This window comes from Kwoniella shivajii, chromosome 7 (genome assembly GCF_035658355.1).
Source record: "Kwoniella shivajii chromosome 7, complete sequence".
In the NCBI taxonomy this organism is placed as follows: domain Eukaryota; kingdom Fungi; phylum Basidiomycota; class Tremellomycetes; order Tremellales; family Cryptococcaceae; genus Kwoniella; species Kwoniella shivajii.
Window position 1 is genome coordinate 1,094,623 of NC_085914.1, and position 14,825 is coordinate 1,109,447.

Consider the following 14,825-nt stretch of genomic DNA (forward strand, 5'->3'; position numbering starts at 1 on the left):
ACATGCATAATCGCAAAATGGAAGGATTGAACCAGCTCAATTCTCAAACAGGCGCTAGTAAATCAGAAGATTCCCAATATATAAACTGATATAATTCGTCAGTCTTTTGATCGAATGCAGAAAAGGATCGACTACTCACCGAGTCGATATCAGGTGTCTCGTCTTCCTTACATGCGCCCGCCAGGCATTCAGGATCCATACAATAAATAGCAGCCCCAGGTTTTCTGACATCATATGTGAGCCAAGGGCTTTTCTCAGCGAGCGTAAATTCGGCTGTCCCTTGAAAGGCGTCAGAAGCAAAAGCGAAACACTAAGATAGTGTCAAGGTTAGCAATTATTGAATCACGAATGAACCATAAGAGTATAAGTGACGGGTCATACAGTCATATTCCGGTAAGGAGTAATCAATGTTGTCTCTGGAGCGTCCACATGCTCTAGTGTCGACCACACAAACTCTTGTGTCTTGGAGGTATCCAAGTCATATTGAGTGAAGTTGAAGTAAATATCATATTCACCACGACGATGGTCCATTATATCGGTAGCATTCAGATACTCTGTATATTTGGGAATATGTAATTTGATTTGAGCAGCTGGAGGAGCTTGTTTGATGGATGGCTCTTCACCAGTAGCGAAACCAGTAGGTAAGGACACAGCTACAACAAGTAGAATTGCATACAACATTGTACGGTACTTGTACTGTTTATTGGAGGAGGAAGGCGGCTTCGAAGCGGTTCTTTATGACGACGATGGATAAAGGCTTTCAAACCAACATTGGATACAAGAGAGCCTTCCTATAGTCCGCTATAGTACGACCTCTGGTAGATCATAGCAGGGTATACGACTAAAGAAGAAACTGATTCACGCCGTCAGTCTCCTTGCCAATACATATAGACAATTTTCAGATACTGACAGTGTCAATGACTGGTGTTGCTTGAGCCCTGCATGCAGTAGCCAAGCATTTGGGAGCTATACAGGAAATGCCAGCCCAGGGTTTAGCATGATCTACTTTGATCCAGGGTTTCTTTTCCATCAGAGTGAATGCGGCAGCGTCCTTGAAAGGTTCACTAGCGGATGCGAAGCACTATTCGTACAGTACATTGTTAGACGTGCAAGTACATCAAGAAGGGAAGGCTTGTTTGGAAGCATTGAGCAGTGAAAAGGCACGACTTACAGTCATATTCCAATAAGGAGTCATCAACAATGTCTCTGGTGTATCCACATGTTCAAGGGTGGTCCACACAAATTCATATCTCTTATGGTTATTCAAGTCTTCTTTGGTGAAATTGAAGAAAACGTCATAATCACCTCGATGGTGATCATTTGGGTCACTAGCGCTCAGGAATTCGGTATACCTGGGAATGTGTAGCTTGATCTGAGCGGATGAAGGACTCGTATCTGAAGGTGGTGTGCTTGCAAAGACTATGGGTAGGAGCATGGACGTAACAGTGGCAAATATAGGAAACATCGCAGGTGCAGGTGAGGGAGGTTCGACCGCGAAAGAAGGGATCGTGCGCTCAAGGACGAAACTTTAGAGACCAACGAAAGCATATGACTATTTGAATTGACACTGATTTTACGTCTCTTGAATCGAGCTTGGGCAATAGTCTCGGATCCTACAGACCTTGCTGATCATGCAATTCACCCAGGAATGAAAGGACGACAATGGTATTTCCTAAGGTATCCGTTGCTAATGACAAGCCTGAAAAGATTGATTAGGGTTTGAGTATGAATGGAATTTGATCAATGAAAGGATCTTATGACCAAGCTTTTCCAATAGTATCTTTTACGTGTACTTAAGTTTCAAATAACAGAATTGCTTGAATAATTTGTCATCTCGGAATCCTACTCTGCTCCGAAGCTTGGACCACATTAAGCAGAGATTAAAGGAAGGATCCTGATATCCGTATGTACAGCTCTGTAGCGAGCGGAAGTGTGCAGATATGTATGCTCGGATGCACCTCTGGGACACTAGACTCGATATAACTGAAAATGAACGGAGCTGTTTTGCTTACGATTTCCTCCAGTGATAGCCGGGATATACAAAAGGACATAAGATGGTGAAGCAGGATAACACTACGTGACAAAACAGATCATGGTACGTATAGAAACATGCACATACAGAACCAGATTATATATAGTAATGCAGAAACTGCGCAGATATCTGTTAGCACAAGGAAACAGACAACCCTCACAATGAATGGTCAGAATAGAGGAATAGAAGACTTACCGTGTCGATCAATGGGAGCTCCTTGCCTTTACATTCATCCGATAAGCAAGACCCTGTAGGACACGAGATACCAGCTGATCCATCTTGTACGCCAGATGCGTTAACACCAGCTGTGATCCAAGGAGAGTGGTCTTGAAGGGTGAATTCCGCAGGTCCCTCGAAAGCCTTTTTGGCAATTGCAAAGCACTAATACACCATTTTGGCACTCAGCGAACATGTATATATGTGCGGTATAAAAGTTTGAGATATGAATGGACACCTACAGTCATATTCCATATAGGTGTTATTTCATCACTCTTGGCCGTGTCATCATGCTCATAAGTTATCCAATGGAAGTCTTTCTTGATGCCCTGTCCGATCTCTGAAGCTGTAAATTCCATGATGACAGTGATATCTCCCGGCCGAATGTCCGCACTGTTACTGCCATTGATGTACGATGTATGCAGTGGAATACCAAGATTGAATTTGGAGTCACTAGGCGGTGGAACAGGGATCGCCAAAGCGGACGATGCGAGGAAAGAGGCAGACAGAATTGGAAATAACATATTGAGGCGGAAAGGAGTTGAGATTCTGAATTTATGGTTTGATAACAGGTTCTTTCATCCGCCACGACACTTATATATCTTACCCATCTGTTAAAGAATGTCGGAGTTCCCACTTCTTTGTGCATATAACAACTACTGTATTCCAATCTCGTCGCTTTCTCCTAATTGGAGATCGACGTTTACAGGAGAAGCTGTACTCCGCAAAATCAATGAGAATGAAAGGAAGGTAGCCTCAGGAAGCAATCAATCCGGAAATACGTGAAAGGAGGTCCGCTAGTGATCTGAAACAGCTCGAGGATTCGACTGGAAGGTGTCGGTCGTAGGCTAATATCTCCTTGACTACAGTAGGGTACGATTGATGTGTGATGTTTGATGTCTGCACATAACAAAGTGATCGAGTGAGGTCTACAAGTCCAGACAATTTTAAGAGTACAATCCGAGAAGTAGTAAATGAGAAGTAGTAAATGAAAAACAATTACATGAGCACGGTTTCGCGTCGTTAGATTTGTTCATCGCTACAAGCAATAGGTCTGAGGTCTACTTACCATACAATATCAGGATCCCTTCAGCATTGAAATCATTATGTGGGGTTGCCATACAATTGTAGATAGCAAGCAATCACGCGAATGCGACTCTAGCTTTCTTCTTTGGTTTCTCTTCGCTATCCCTTCCCCTTTTACCCAGAGCAGACTCGCTTGAGCTAGAATCTTCCAAGACAATTGGGGTAGGGCTTTCGGGTGTGGCAAACACCACTTCACTGTCAGCACGCCGTCCTTGAGGAGTAACAGGCAATTGCTCCGTAGGAGTCGGGATATTGGAAGCAGCTGTCCCGAGAGTCTCGCTTGTGGGCGTGAATCGAACGGTGAAAGTGTGTATTTCGTCTCGTTCCGGATAGACAAAGCGAGGATTCTACAATCAGTGTCGTCAGGTTCAGAATTTGGTCACTGTATCGAGCCAGGTACACACCTCGATCATATTTTTGGAGTACAGTCTCTCGTCATCCTGAGATCTACTCTTGGTCGATCGTTTAGCTATATCCTCTTCGAAAGTCCCCTCCGTAACGAGAATCTGGATTTTGGTAGGCCGTGTCTGCCCTATTCTATGTACCCGCTACTCCAATGTCAGGCACTGTGGGGGGAAATCCACTACTGTGACCTGATACAACTCACTTTAATCGCCTGAGCTTGAACATCCAGACTCCAAATAGGTCGAAGAAAGATAACTCGGTTGGCAACAACAAGGTTTCTGTAGACCCCTAAGCTTGGCTTTGAAGAGGATCGGGCGCGAAAACAACTCACAACCCTCGAGCGCCGACCTTCAGGTCCAGCAAGCAAACCCTGATTTCGGGCTTCTGGAAGGCATCTAAGGCTTTTCTTCTATCCTTGGTCATTAATTCGCTACCCACGAAGGTACTGCGAAGGAGATGATCAGCCTAAGGGTGAAGGGTGAAACAACCAATATAATCCACTTACGAGGTGATGTCAAGAAGATCCAGCATCTCCGTCAAATGTCCTAGCTCGTACGCGTCACCAAAAATGACGAACTTATCATCCTTCTCTGCCGCTAGGACAGTCTGACCGACAAAATTGACTTTTGCGGAGCGACTTCTGGTTTGGATGACTGCAGGAAGAGGTCTCGGTAAATTCACATCCGAGGAACTGAAAGTCGCAGCCAAAGCGGCATTCCGTTCTGCTTCTTCTAATCGCTCATCTATCTCATCCTTCCTTTTCTTCCCTGTTTCTTTGGGTCGCTTTCTCGGAGAAGCCTTGATGACCGCTTTGGGAGCTTTGGCAGCCGTTGCATTCTGGGTCTTGGATAATTTCCTCTGTTCTTTCGCGTGTTTCTCCATGTACTTGGTCATGGTTTTGTTGAACTCGTCCAGCTTGTCATTACGATGATCCCATCCTGAAATATGGAGTTCTTGAATTGTTGCACCTTGCCTATTGAGTTCTCTTATATTATTGAAACTATGTACGTCGACCATGTCTGATTGTGTGTCAAAGGAATCTGACCAGGCAGCTTTAATCAATGAAGGAAAGAGGTGTCCGTCGAGTGGCATAGAAATAGCATTAGTCATCCACTCGTCCCATCCAGGTGTGTCAATAGCGGTCTCGAGGTGATAGCACGCTTCTTCGAGGCGTTGCCTTATCTCTGAATCCGCTTCCGGATGACGTCGCAGCCAATCTTGCGTTCGAACAAGGCAGCCTTCTGTACCCATATCTCTAGCTGAATACCAAAAGCAAGCCAGATGAAGATTATCGACGACACGTAAGAATGATTCTCGATTGTCCTTATGCAGGAAGTAGTCGGCATCTTCACCCCCACCTGCGTTGTTTCATCAGACGAGTTCGTGAGTCTCAATGTATTAAAAAGAGACCGACTTACTGGTATAGACATTACTCGCCACAAGGGCTGCGAGAACATTGTATGTGATCTTCTGCATAGGGTCAAATCGTAACATCTCGTTCGTGATTATTGATGGCGGCAATTGAGCTTCTATGTCTATCACTTTAGGCCTGTATACGTTGTCAGTGACCTAACCGCGGAAACGGTGGGAAGGACCTTACGCGTGTTTTACCATCAAGCCATCCATGATGTATTTCATTCGTCTAACGGCGCCAAATGATGGTCCTTCGCGATTCTTCAATGGTGATAATACGTTCTTCTCGAATCCACCTTCTGTCTTGAAAGGCTCAGCAGCAAGGAATCCTCCGATCATTCTTCCTATCCGTTGTGCGTCCTCCAAATCAAATTGGTTCCATGGACGGCGCATTTGGTGTGAATCGAGAGGTACATCAAAATTGCAAGTGTCGGTGGTCACCATCTGAGAGTCTGGTAAACTCAATGATTCTATTTCAGTTTCCCCGCCTTGCTGCAAGTGTCGTGTTGGGGCTGAAGTCAAAGTCAGTTCCGCGGAAGATCGTGCTCAAGGTTCGACAAAGAAAGATCTACACTTACTACCGCTGACAAGCCAGCGTCTCTCCACACTGAGCTGCCTGGCAAAAGTCATAGAATTGCTACTTTTCGACTGAGCTGTATGACCTTCATCTGCAAAGCACTGCGAATCAGCTTTCTATCTCACGCATAGTCTATATACAGAGCAGCCCACCAAGAATAATACGTTTCCATCGTGCTTGAAGAAGGACCGAGGACGGCAAGCCCAACTTTGAGCGATGTTGACTCTCTTCGGCACCGAACCCTGTGAAATATTCGATTGGCATTTTCGTCGATCTTTTAGCATTCGAAAAACTTACTTAATGTGTCCATCAGTATGACCTAATTTGAAAGGTTTAGCGACATTGACCACGTTACTCCAGGAGCACTTACATCGTAATCAAGTAAGATCTCAATGCTAGGCAACTCCTCGCCCACCCCCTGATACACTTTCAACAATCCTTCTTCTAGGTGTTGTTCTATTTCAGCAATCCACTGATGAACCAGAATTTGAGGTAGCACTATCAGAGTTCCTTTAGCAAGGTAAATCTTTTTCACCCTTTGGTTCGCCGTCCTCTTCTTTGCAATTCGAGAACACTCATTGTCTACTGGTAGAACACAATAAAACGTTCGGCGGTTTAACAAAGCTCGAAATATATCTGGTATGTCCGGACGACGCTTTACTGAGGGATCATAAGTGGCGATGACATTCGAACATAGTTCTACCAGTGAGGGGCAGACCAGATCTGTTTGCGAGCGTGGAAATCCAGTGAGAGCACGAAGGTCATGATTCGCAGTAAAGGGGTATGTACGCTCAGCAATGTCTGTTGTGATCGGTGATAAATCGATGGTGATTGGGGGAGGCAGAGTGGGCTGAAACAGGGTAGATACGATGAGTGACAAGCACATAAGAGTTTTTCCTGTACCCATCTGTTCGCACCTGTGACAAGTAAGCTTTTGTATACATCTCGCAGTGGAAGACGACTTACAATATACCACCTTTTGGTAGATCATACCATCCCGGATGACGTTGTATGTCCCAATTTGACAGATTCACGTAGTACGCTCCTTCCCTTCCGGCTTCACGAAAAGGCGTAAACAATGGATCAACCAGCTTTTCAGGTTGCATTTCCATTCTGACCATTTTTGCGACAGATCTCTGAGAAGAAACAAAAAAATCAGATACTGAGCATGATAATGCAGAGACACTTACGATTTGGTATTTGTATAAATCCGTTCTCACTCCATATGGGTTTTCGTAAGCCTCCAGACTTTCGAACAGTTCTTTATCTGGTAAAGATGTTGTAGGACCGAATTGGGGTGCATGTGGTGATGGAACACCTGTATAGATATCCTGCATACTTGCATCATCCTCGGGCTAGAACGTCGAAGTGAGTTCGACTATCTGTAAGCTGACTTGAAACATACCTGATAGTCCATCAGAGCTTGCCTTTGCTCCTCTCCAAGCTCCCACGATCTGCGAACATTCATGAGCAAACCCTTCACTATCCTCTCTCTTTCATTCGACCTGATCGACTTCCACATACTCCCAGGGACATCGCTAGGCAGAATCCAGCATCTGATCAGGATGCCATCTGCATGCCTGATCCATTCAACTTGAAAGCCCAGCCCCACGTCATTCAATGCAAGGCGCAATATCTCAACGACCTCAGATGAGTGTTTATCGAAAAGGGTATTTGATGCAAGGAAGCCAGTTGTGATAGGAGACCAACGTGGTACTGAGGACGACGGAAATTTAAACGAGAGCTTCAGGTGAATCGTGCCTAGCTGAATGGAATCAGGATGGGGCATTGGGCTCAGAACAGCTCCCTGCTGATTTCGAGACCACGAACCACCGGTCGATCAATCCAAGAGCAACACCGGAGAAAACGAATTGAAAACAAAGATAAAGCTCAAAATCTGATCAGGATCGCAGATGAAACAGTGAAGGCGACTTCCGGCGGAACAACCAGCAGGTTAGTTTTATTTGAATTGTGCTGACAATGAAAGATCATTCTTTTGTTGCTTCGAGTGCATTGGATCTATTGGTTCTGTCTGTGTGCCAGGTAGCTGAGTTGCAGCGAATCATTTTGATTCACGAACGTATGCATCCGAGACTGCAGCTTGAACGTAGCACTTTGATGAGCGACTGATGTTGTTTCCGGGATATCGAAATGACGTTCGAGCTATGACGAGCAAGAACCGGTGTCTATGGATCCAGATATCCCGGTCAAACGGCCCGACTAAATAGCCTAATATCTCAACCTTTAGGGCTTGAACGTTCAGTTTCCCTTGCATCCATCTAGACTATATCGATCCTGCACCTTCCAATCCTCTGTATTTCAAACTATAGTTACCAATTCTCAATCGCCAACATGTCCAACTCACCACAAGTCATCGGAAAACTCGAGGGAGAGGATGTACTCGATGTCCGCTTGCAGAAAGATGGGATCGAAGCTACGATTATGACTTTTGGAGCAGCAGTTCGTGATTTGCAAGTAACAGCACCTGAAGGCAAGAGACGTGTCATCCTTGGCTTCCCAAAATTCGAAGATCATCTAGCCAACAAGGGTTTACATTGGGGTGCCGTTCCTGGTCGTGTCGCCAATCGGATTGCTAATGGTAAATTCACTCTTGACGATAATCATCATCAAATCACTCTGAATGAGAACGATCGGCATGTGTGCCACGGTGGAAAAGCTGGGTTTGGTGTAAGAAACTGGACCATCTTGGATCACACTGCAACTGCAGTGACATTGGGACTTGAATCATCAGATAAAGACGAAGGATTTCCCGGTAAACTCTCCGCCAAAGTTACTTATACCCTTTCCGACGATTCTACCTTACGAATTGATTGGTCGGCCACTTCTGATCAACCTACCCTCGTGAATCTTACCACACACGCTTTCTTCAACCTCAATGGAACATCTGGAGAATCCACTTCCAAACATCGTCTTCTGTTCGACTCCGATTCATATACTCCTGTAGATGACGGTCTTATCCCCACGGGCGAGATCGCAACCGTTGAGAATACTCCATTCGACTTCCGTCAATCTCACGTTATCGAGCGAGAAGATAATTTCCACTACGATCACAATATCGTCCTTCGTGATTACACCGGGAAACTCAAACGAGGAGCCGAGTTGGTGTCTTCGAAGGGTGATTTGACTATGGAAGTGTGGACAGATCAACCGGGTATTCAATTCTTCGATGGAAAACCATTAAACATCTCGCAACCTGGTCATGATGGCATGCAGCTCAAATCTCGATCAGGAATCTGTCTGGAGCCTCAAGTCCATCCCGACGCCATCAATCACGCCAACTTTCCAAGCATCGTCTTGAGACCAGGAGAGGAGTACAAGCACCACAGCGAGTTCCGCTTCCGTGCATGATGTGTGCGGCTCACTGTGTAACTTTATTGCGTAATCCGTAAGCTTGGCTATTCTCGGACCGATTCTTGAACGATGTATGGGCTAATCACAAACATAGTTCTATGCAGGTCTGTGTATTGCAGCACCCTCACTAAGAGCCTGTTCGCTTTACCAAAAGGTTCAGGTGCATATGCTTCCATTGGGTCGAAACAAAGGGTTATATGTGTAAATTATGCTACGATTACGTGTCAGGCGTGTCATACGATAACAGCTTTGTCTATCAATGAGGTGACCAAAGGCATGAGCTCCATTGAAAACATTATCCCTTAAAGGCAAACTTTTAGGTGATAAGCCCTTCCTTGTCTTCGCTGGTACCTCTCCCCAGCGCAAGCGCTCTCACTCAGCGTAGTAAGCATCATCAATCAAACCAGACAGCCAGTATGAGACTAAGCCTGTACAATCTGCATAGAGCGCACATTGCATAAACTGTCTACATGAACAGTCACACTTGATTGATCACACGAAGTCTACAAACTCTATATAGTCACGACGCATTCTGTTCCAGCCGCAACAGACCGAGTGCGCAATGTCAGCAACGCCCTTCAAAAATCCTTTTGATTGCAGCACATTTCGGAGAGGGGGAGGGGGCGTGATGACTTACAGGATGCATGATCCTCAATCTTACGCAAGCAATCCTCGAAGTCCCTCCAATGATGCATGACCACTACAGCTTTACAATCCTCCTTCAGTAAGCGATCCATCCGCTCTACTTCTTCAGCTCCTTCCTCATAGTATGGCCCAACGTATCCCATCAATGGAATACCAGCTCGGGTGGCAGCTGTAGCGCCAGACCTACTGTCTTCAATTGCTACACATTCAGCTGGATTCACACCGAGCTGTTCACATGCGTGTAGGTACACAGCAGGATCAGGTTTCGATGTTGGAGGAGTCATCGAAGCGGCGGAGAAGACCTTTTCGGAGGGGAAGTAGGCATCTTGTTTAGTTGTATGTATCGATGCGAGCACTCGAGGCAAAGCACTGGAGCTGACGATAGCGATATTGTATTTCCCTTCTCGTTGAAGTTTTTCGAGCACTGGCATAACACCTTCACATGGAGTTGCCTTTGCTTTGATATATTTCATCGTCGTTGCTAATTCTGTGTCCACCCACTTGTCCAAGTCTTTTGTGGGGATGACAAATCCATGCTTCTCTTCCAATGCTGCCATCAGAGCACGATAATTCTTTCCTACATATTCAGCTTGAAGTTCTGGGCCAGTATATCGATGCGAGACATGTGGAGCGTAAGTCTCCAGGATGAGATTGGAGACTTCAGCACAGGAAGCGAAAGCTAATGGCTCTGAGAGGACAAGCGTGTTATCGCAGTCGAATAGAATGGTTGTTATTGGCATTTTCGGGATGTGTGATTGATACCTGATCGGGATAATAAACGAATACAAAAAGCACTGAAAAAGTGAAGGAGACCGTTGCCGACGGTAACAAAGGGAAAAATCAACTCACTCCACTCTTTCAACGATCGGGTCAGGGCACATCGTGCTAATAGAAGTGGGATTTCGGCCCTCGGAGTAAATCGACCGGTCGACCGGATCGGAAGGGAGGAAACCGGTCACCTCATCATGTATTTTCAGACGTGACCAAAAATCTTCTGAATAACGACGAAAGCATTTCCTATTTCCTTTTCATTCAGCTTCATCACCTCAAGAACTTACGCATACGCGTCGCATTGACAAGAAGAACCCTTTTCAACATGCGACTCATCTCAAGTCTGGTCGTTGCTTGCGGACTGAGTGCGCGATTGACCTCGGCTTTGGGAGAAAAGCGGGTCATCGCTTTCCCTCCCGACTCACTCGAACAACCATCTAGCACCTCACAAACGGTCTTCTCCTCGACCGATCAGAAGAGCTCCGATCACTTCCTGTTGGCTTCACGATCAGAACGATATGCCGCGCCACTTCTACTCTCGTCATCTGACGATATCGCCATACACATCGCAGCTCAAGCTTTCGCCCACGATGTCTACCGTGTTACCGGTATCAGGCCACATATATTCAACGATTCCTTGCCACACGATGTTCAAAGAGCGATCATCGTCGGTACAGCTGATAACGAGTTTGTGCGACATCTCAGAACCAGTGAATACGCCGAAGACCTGGTTGGTAAATGGGAAAGTTACGATGTCAGGGTAGCTGAAAAGCCCATACACGGAGTTGAGACTGGTCTTGTAGTCGTAGGAAGTGACAGAGTGAGCCCTCTTCTCTACACTCACACTGATACTCCCGTAGAAGTAGCTAACAGATTGACAGCGAGGTGCTATGTATGCTCTATACACCCTTACGGAACAATTCGGGGTATCACCTTTCCACTTTTGGGCAGATGTGCCAGTTCGGCCCCAGGACAATTTAGCCTACCTCTCTTCCGAAATACTGTCCCACGGCGAACCCACTGTCAAATACCGAGGACTTTTCATCAATGATGAGCATCCCGCTCTCTGGAGTTGGGCCGCACAAAGATACAAGGTAAGATGGGGAGAACCGGCTTTCTTACCAGATATGTATGAAATGTGGTTTGATATGATGTTGAGATTGAAAGCCAATTACTTTTGGCCTGCTAGTGAGTGACCCTCTGTGCTTGCAAGTCCATCTGGTCACATAGTCTATGATCATCATTACTGATGGCTCATAATATCTTCAGTGTATGCTTCAATGTTCGATGTTGACGGTCTCAACGTGACCGAAGGCTTCCCTAAAGAACCCATTCCTGGGCCCAATCAAGTACTCGCCAATAACATGGCTATCGTTATGGGTACTTCGCACCATGAACCAATGGCAAGAAACAAGCCTGAGTGGGACCGAGAAGGTAAAGGCACATGGGATTGGACCAACGATGAATTCCTCACCAATTGGTGGACTTACGGAGCAGAAAGGGCAGTGGGTAAAGAGACAATGTTTACTTTGGGAATGAGGGGTGATGGCGATATGCCTCTTACTGGTGCGAGTAATGCTCTGGTCGAGAGTGAGTCTCTAATTTCCGGGATTCACACCCAATCTAATATCCATGTAGATATCACCTCGGTTCAGCAAGGTATCCTCAAGAAAACTCAAGGAAAAGAGCTCAGTGATATTCCGCAAATGTGGTGTATGTACAAAGAGGTGGCGGAGTATTATATCAACGGAGTAAGTGCTATGGCTGAATTAGTGAGACAGTGATCCTGACCCCACACAGCTTCAAGTACCAGAAGACGTCATAACCCTTTTTGCCGACGACAACTGGGGTAACGTCATGACTGTTCAACCTCCAGGTACAGAGCATAAGGCAGGTGCTGGTATCTATTATCACGTAGACTGTAAATATCATTCTTTCTCCAGAGATTGCCAATGCTGACGATCAGGAAAGATGTTGGTATGCCAAGAGCCTATAAATGGATCAACACTATCAATCTAGCCAAGAGTGAGTCTTTCCAGTCCCATGTGAAATGCTGGCTAACATGAAGACAGCTTGGGAACAAATGACAATCGCTGCTGCATTTAACACCACTTCCATCTGGATCCTGAATATCGGATCTCTTAAACCGCTCGAGTTGCCTACTGAACACTTTCTCTCGCTCGCTTGGGACCTCGATGCTTGGGGTATCAACTCTGTCGAGCGATTCCTTCAATTATGGGCAGAAAGAGAATTTGGTTCGAAAGATAAAGAGGAGGTCGCGGACATCATGATGAAGTATTCCGTAAGTAGTCAAGCTGCAAGGTATGGAGCTGTGCTAATCATATACCACATGATAGATGTATTCGTCAAGGAGAAAGGCTGAAGATGTTAACTCTACCACATGGTCCTTGACCAATTTTGAAGAGTGAGTATGAACGGTATATCCACTGGCTGACAATCAGAGCCGAACGCGTCCTTGGTGAATGGCAAGACATCACAGACCGGGCTGCAAAGGTCTACCAATCCCTTCCTGAAGATACAAAGCCTGCTTTCTATGAACAGGTGTATCTACTCTGTCTATTCCAGACCAACTTGAATAAGATATACATTGCTGGTGAGTTTACCCATGAAATCCTTGTAAGTCATGAGCTGACAGAACCTGATCAGCCGAAAGATCAAACTTATATGCTGCTCAAGGAAGAAATAGCGCCAATATTTATGCCAAACAAGCCACAGAAGCTTTCTTCCACGATAGCGAGTTGACTGAATCGTTCCATAGTATGCTTGACCGAAAATGGGATCACATGCTCGATCAAACCGTGAGTATAATTCCTTGACATTGATCGGACGAAAGGTATGCTAAATGGGTAAACAGCATATCGGTTGGAACTCATGGTTAGAACCTATCAAGGATATAATGCCACCTGTTTCATTTGTCAACCCTTCATCTTACGCCCGGGAAGGAATCCCTATCCCCGAACTAGGTTATGGCGTAATTACCAATATTCGGGTGACCTACGAAAACTCAAGAGGATCATGGCCTGGAAATACCGCTTTCAATTGTGCTAAAGGTGAACATTGTGATACCCCGGAACTCCTCCCTTTGGATCCGTTCGGAGCAAAGAGTAGATGGATCGACGTAGGTGCTGCCGGTCCTCGTACCACAAAATGGAAGGTCAAGAGTGACGATTGGATCATTGTTGAACCAAGAGAAGGTAAAGTCAAGATGGATGGAAGTGAAGATACAAGAATCCGAGTTTCTGTTGATTGGAAAAAAGCTCCCAAGTCTGGGAAAGGAACTTTCCATCTTGAAGCAAGTGACGGATCGGAAGTCACTATCCTTGTACCAGTATCGAACTATTCTCGACCACCAAAGAGTTTCAGCGGCCACGTTCAAGGAGATGGGTATGTCGCGATTGAAGCAGGTCATCATGTTGGTAATACTTCTAAGGAGGCATACGCTTTCCACGAAATGATAGGATACGGTCGAACATTGAGTGGACTTGAAATGTTCCCTAGAACCACTCAAAATTTCACAGCAGGAGAAGGTCCCAGTCTATCGTACGACTTCTGGGCTCATGAAGCTCAAGAAGTAGAAATCAACATTCAGATAGGACCAACTCTTAACTTCTTAGGTAAAAATAATACACTTGCTTTCGGTTTCCAAATTGATGATCAACCAGTCAAAACCATAAATCCAATTCCCATTGAACCTCTTGGTTTCGCTAGAGATAGGCCGTATAATAAACCAGTCGCCATTGGAGCTGTACCAAAAGATTGGATCGAGATCGTCAAGAACGAAATCCGAGAAGTCACATTGACCGCAGAGCTGGATAAAGAAGGAGAACATAAAATTACTTTATATGGAATGACAACAGGTATCGTATTCGAAAGGATACTCGTAGATTTCGGAGGCATTAAGGAAAGAGGATATAGTTATCTTGGACCACCAGAAAGTGTTCGAGTCTGAAGTGTTAAAATACCAGAATGGTCACTTTCACAATGCGATGCAACAAATTTGCTTCGTTTGAATGACATTTGTCTGCAATCATAATTAAGAGAGATAGCATGGTCTTTCAAAACATAAGCCAGATCACTTGGCAAGCTATAGGCGAGATCTGCAATTGAGTATGCCTTTGCCAGTATATTAAGAATGCATTAATGTCCTTGTGTACCTCAGGGCCTGTGCCAATCTTTGCTGATCTTTAAGGGCTGTCCATGGCGCAATAGATTATGACGAAAAAGAAAGGATGATGACAATAAGGTCCCACATGAACGGGGAGTTTCGTGAATACTGATATTGTATGT

The 14,825-nt window shown here is 45.4% G+C and overlaps 7 protein-coding genes across 7 annotated transcripts; 2 read left to right on the forward strand and 5 right to left on the reverse strand.

Annotated features, from left to right (window-relative positions):
* Window positions 1-43: 43 nt before the first annotated feature.
* Window positions 44-681, reverse strand: IL334_005523 (uncharacterized protein; the record flags this gene model as incomplete). Its single annotated transcript, XM_062937235.1, has 3 exons — window positions 44-85; window positions 140-310; window positions 382-681. 3 exons carry the CDS (start codon window positions 679-681, stop codon window positions 44-46), a joined length of 513 nt encoding a protein of 170 aa, XP_062793286.1.
* A 217-nt stretch (window positions 682-898) lies between these two features.
* IL334_005524 (uncharacterized protein) lies at window positions 899-1,465 on the reverse strand (the record flags this gene model as incomplete). The annotated part of the gene is made up of 2 exons (XM_062937236.1): window positions 899-1,081; window positions 1,172-1,465. 2 exons carry the CDS (start codon window positions 1,463-1,465, stop codon window positions 899-901), a joined length of 477 nt encoding a protein of 158 aa, XP_062793287.1.
* Window positions 1,466-2,128: 663 nt separating this feature from the next.
* IL334_005525 (uncharacterized protein) lies at window positions 2,129-2,772 on the reverse strand (the record flags this gene model as incomplete). Its single annotated transcript, XM_062937237.1, has 3 exons — window positions 2,129-2,149; window positions 2,228-2,413; window positions 2,491-2,772. The coding sequence occupies 3 exons, from the start codon at window positions 2,770-2,772 to the stop codon at window positions 2,129-2,131; spliced, it is 489 nt and encodes a 162-aa protein (XP_062793288.1).
* A 618-nt stretch (window positions 2,773-3,390) lies between these two features.
* Window positions 3,391-7,518, reverse strand: IL334_005526 (uncharacterized protein; the record flags this gene model as incomplete). Its single annotated transcript, XM_062937238.1, has 14 exons — window positions 3,391-3,681; window positions 3,739-3,882; window positions 3,942-4,017; window positions 4,071-4,184; window positions 4,245-5,097; window positions 5,158-5,288; window positions 5,340-5,664; window positions 5,731-5,820; window positions 5,882-5,971; window positions 6,027-6,048; window positions 6,100-6,646; window positions 6,696-6,865; window positions 6,920-7,084; window positions 7,135-7,518. The coding sequence occupies 14 exons, from the start codon at window positions 7,516-7,518 to the stop codon at window positions 3,391-3,393; spliced, it is 3,402 nt and encodes a 1,133-aa protein (XP_062793289.1).
* Window positions 7,519-8,081: 563 nt separating this feature from the next.
* IL334_005527 (uncharacterized protein) lies at window positions 8,082-9,098 on the forward strand (the record flags this gene model as incomplete). Its single annotated transcript, XM_062937239.1, has 1 exon — window positions 8,082-9,098. One exon carries the CDS (start codon window positions 8,082-8,084, stop codon window positions 9,096-9,098), a length of 1,017 nt encoding a protein of 338 aa, XP_062793290.1.
* Window positions 9,099-9,473: 375 nt separating this feature from the next.
* IL334_005528 (uncharacterized protein) lies at window positions 9,474-10,486 on the reverse strand (the record flags this gene model as incomplete). The annotated part of the gene is made up of 2 exons (XM_062937240.1): window positions 9,474-9,538; window positions 9,739-10,486. 2 exons carry the CDS (start codon window positions 10,484-10,486, stop codon window positions 9,474-9,476), a joined length of 813 nt encoding a protein of 270 aa, XP_062793291.1.
* Window positions 10,487-10,842: 356 nt separating this feature from the next.
* On the forward strand, window positions 10,843-14,487 carry IL334_005529 (uncharacterized protein; the record flags this gene model as incomplete). Its single annotated transcript, XM_062937241.1, has 11 exons — window positions 10,843-11,337; window positions 11,399-11,705; window positions 11,787-12,107; window positions 12,156-12,268; window positions 12,318-12,438; window positions 12,489-12,542; window positions 12,590-12,819; window positions 12,875-12,904; window positions 13,032-13,131; window positions 13,185-13,336; window positions 13,393-14,487. 11 exons carry the CDS (start codon window positions 10,843-10,845, stop codon window positions 14,485-14,487), a joined length of 3,018 nt encoding a protein of 1,005 aa, XP_062793292.1.
* Window positions 14,488-14,825: the final 338 nt, after the last annotated feature.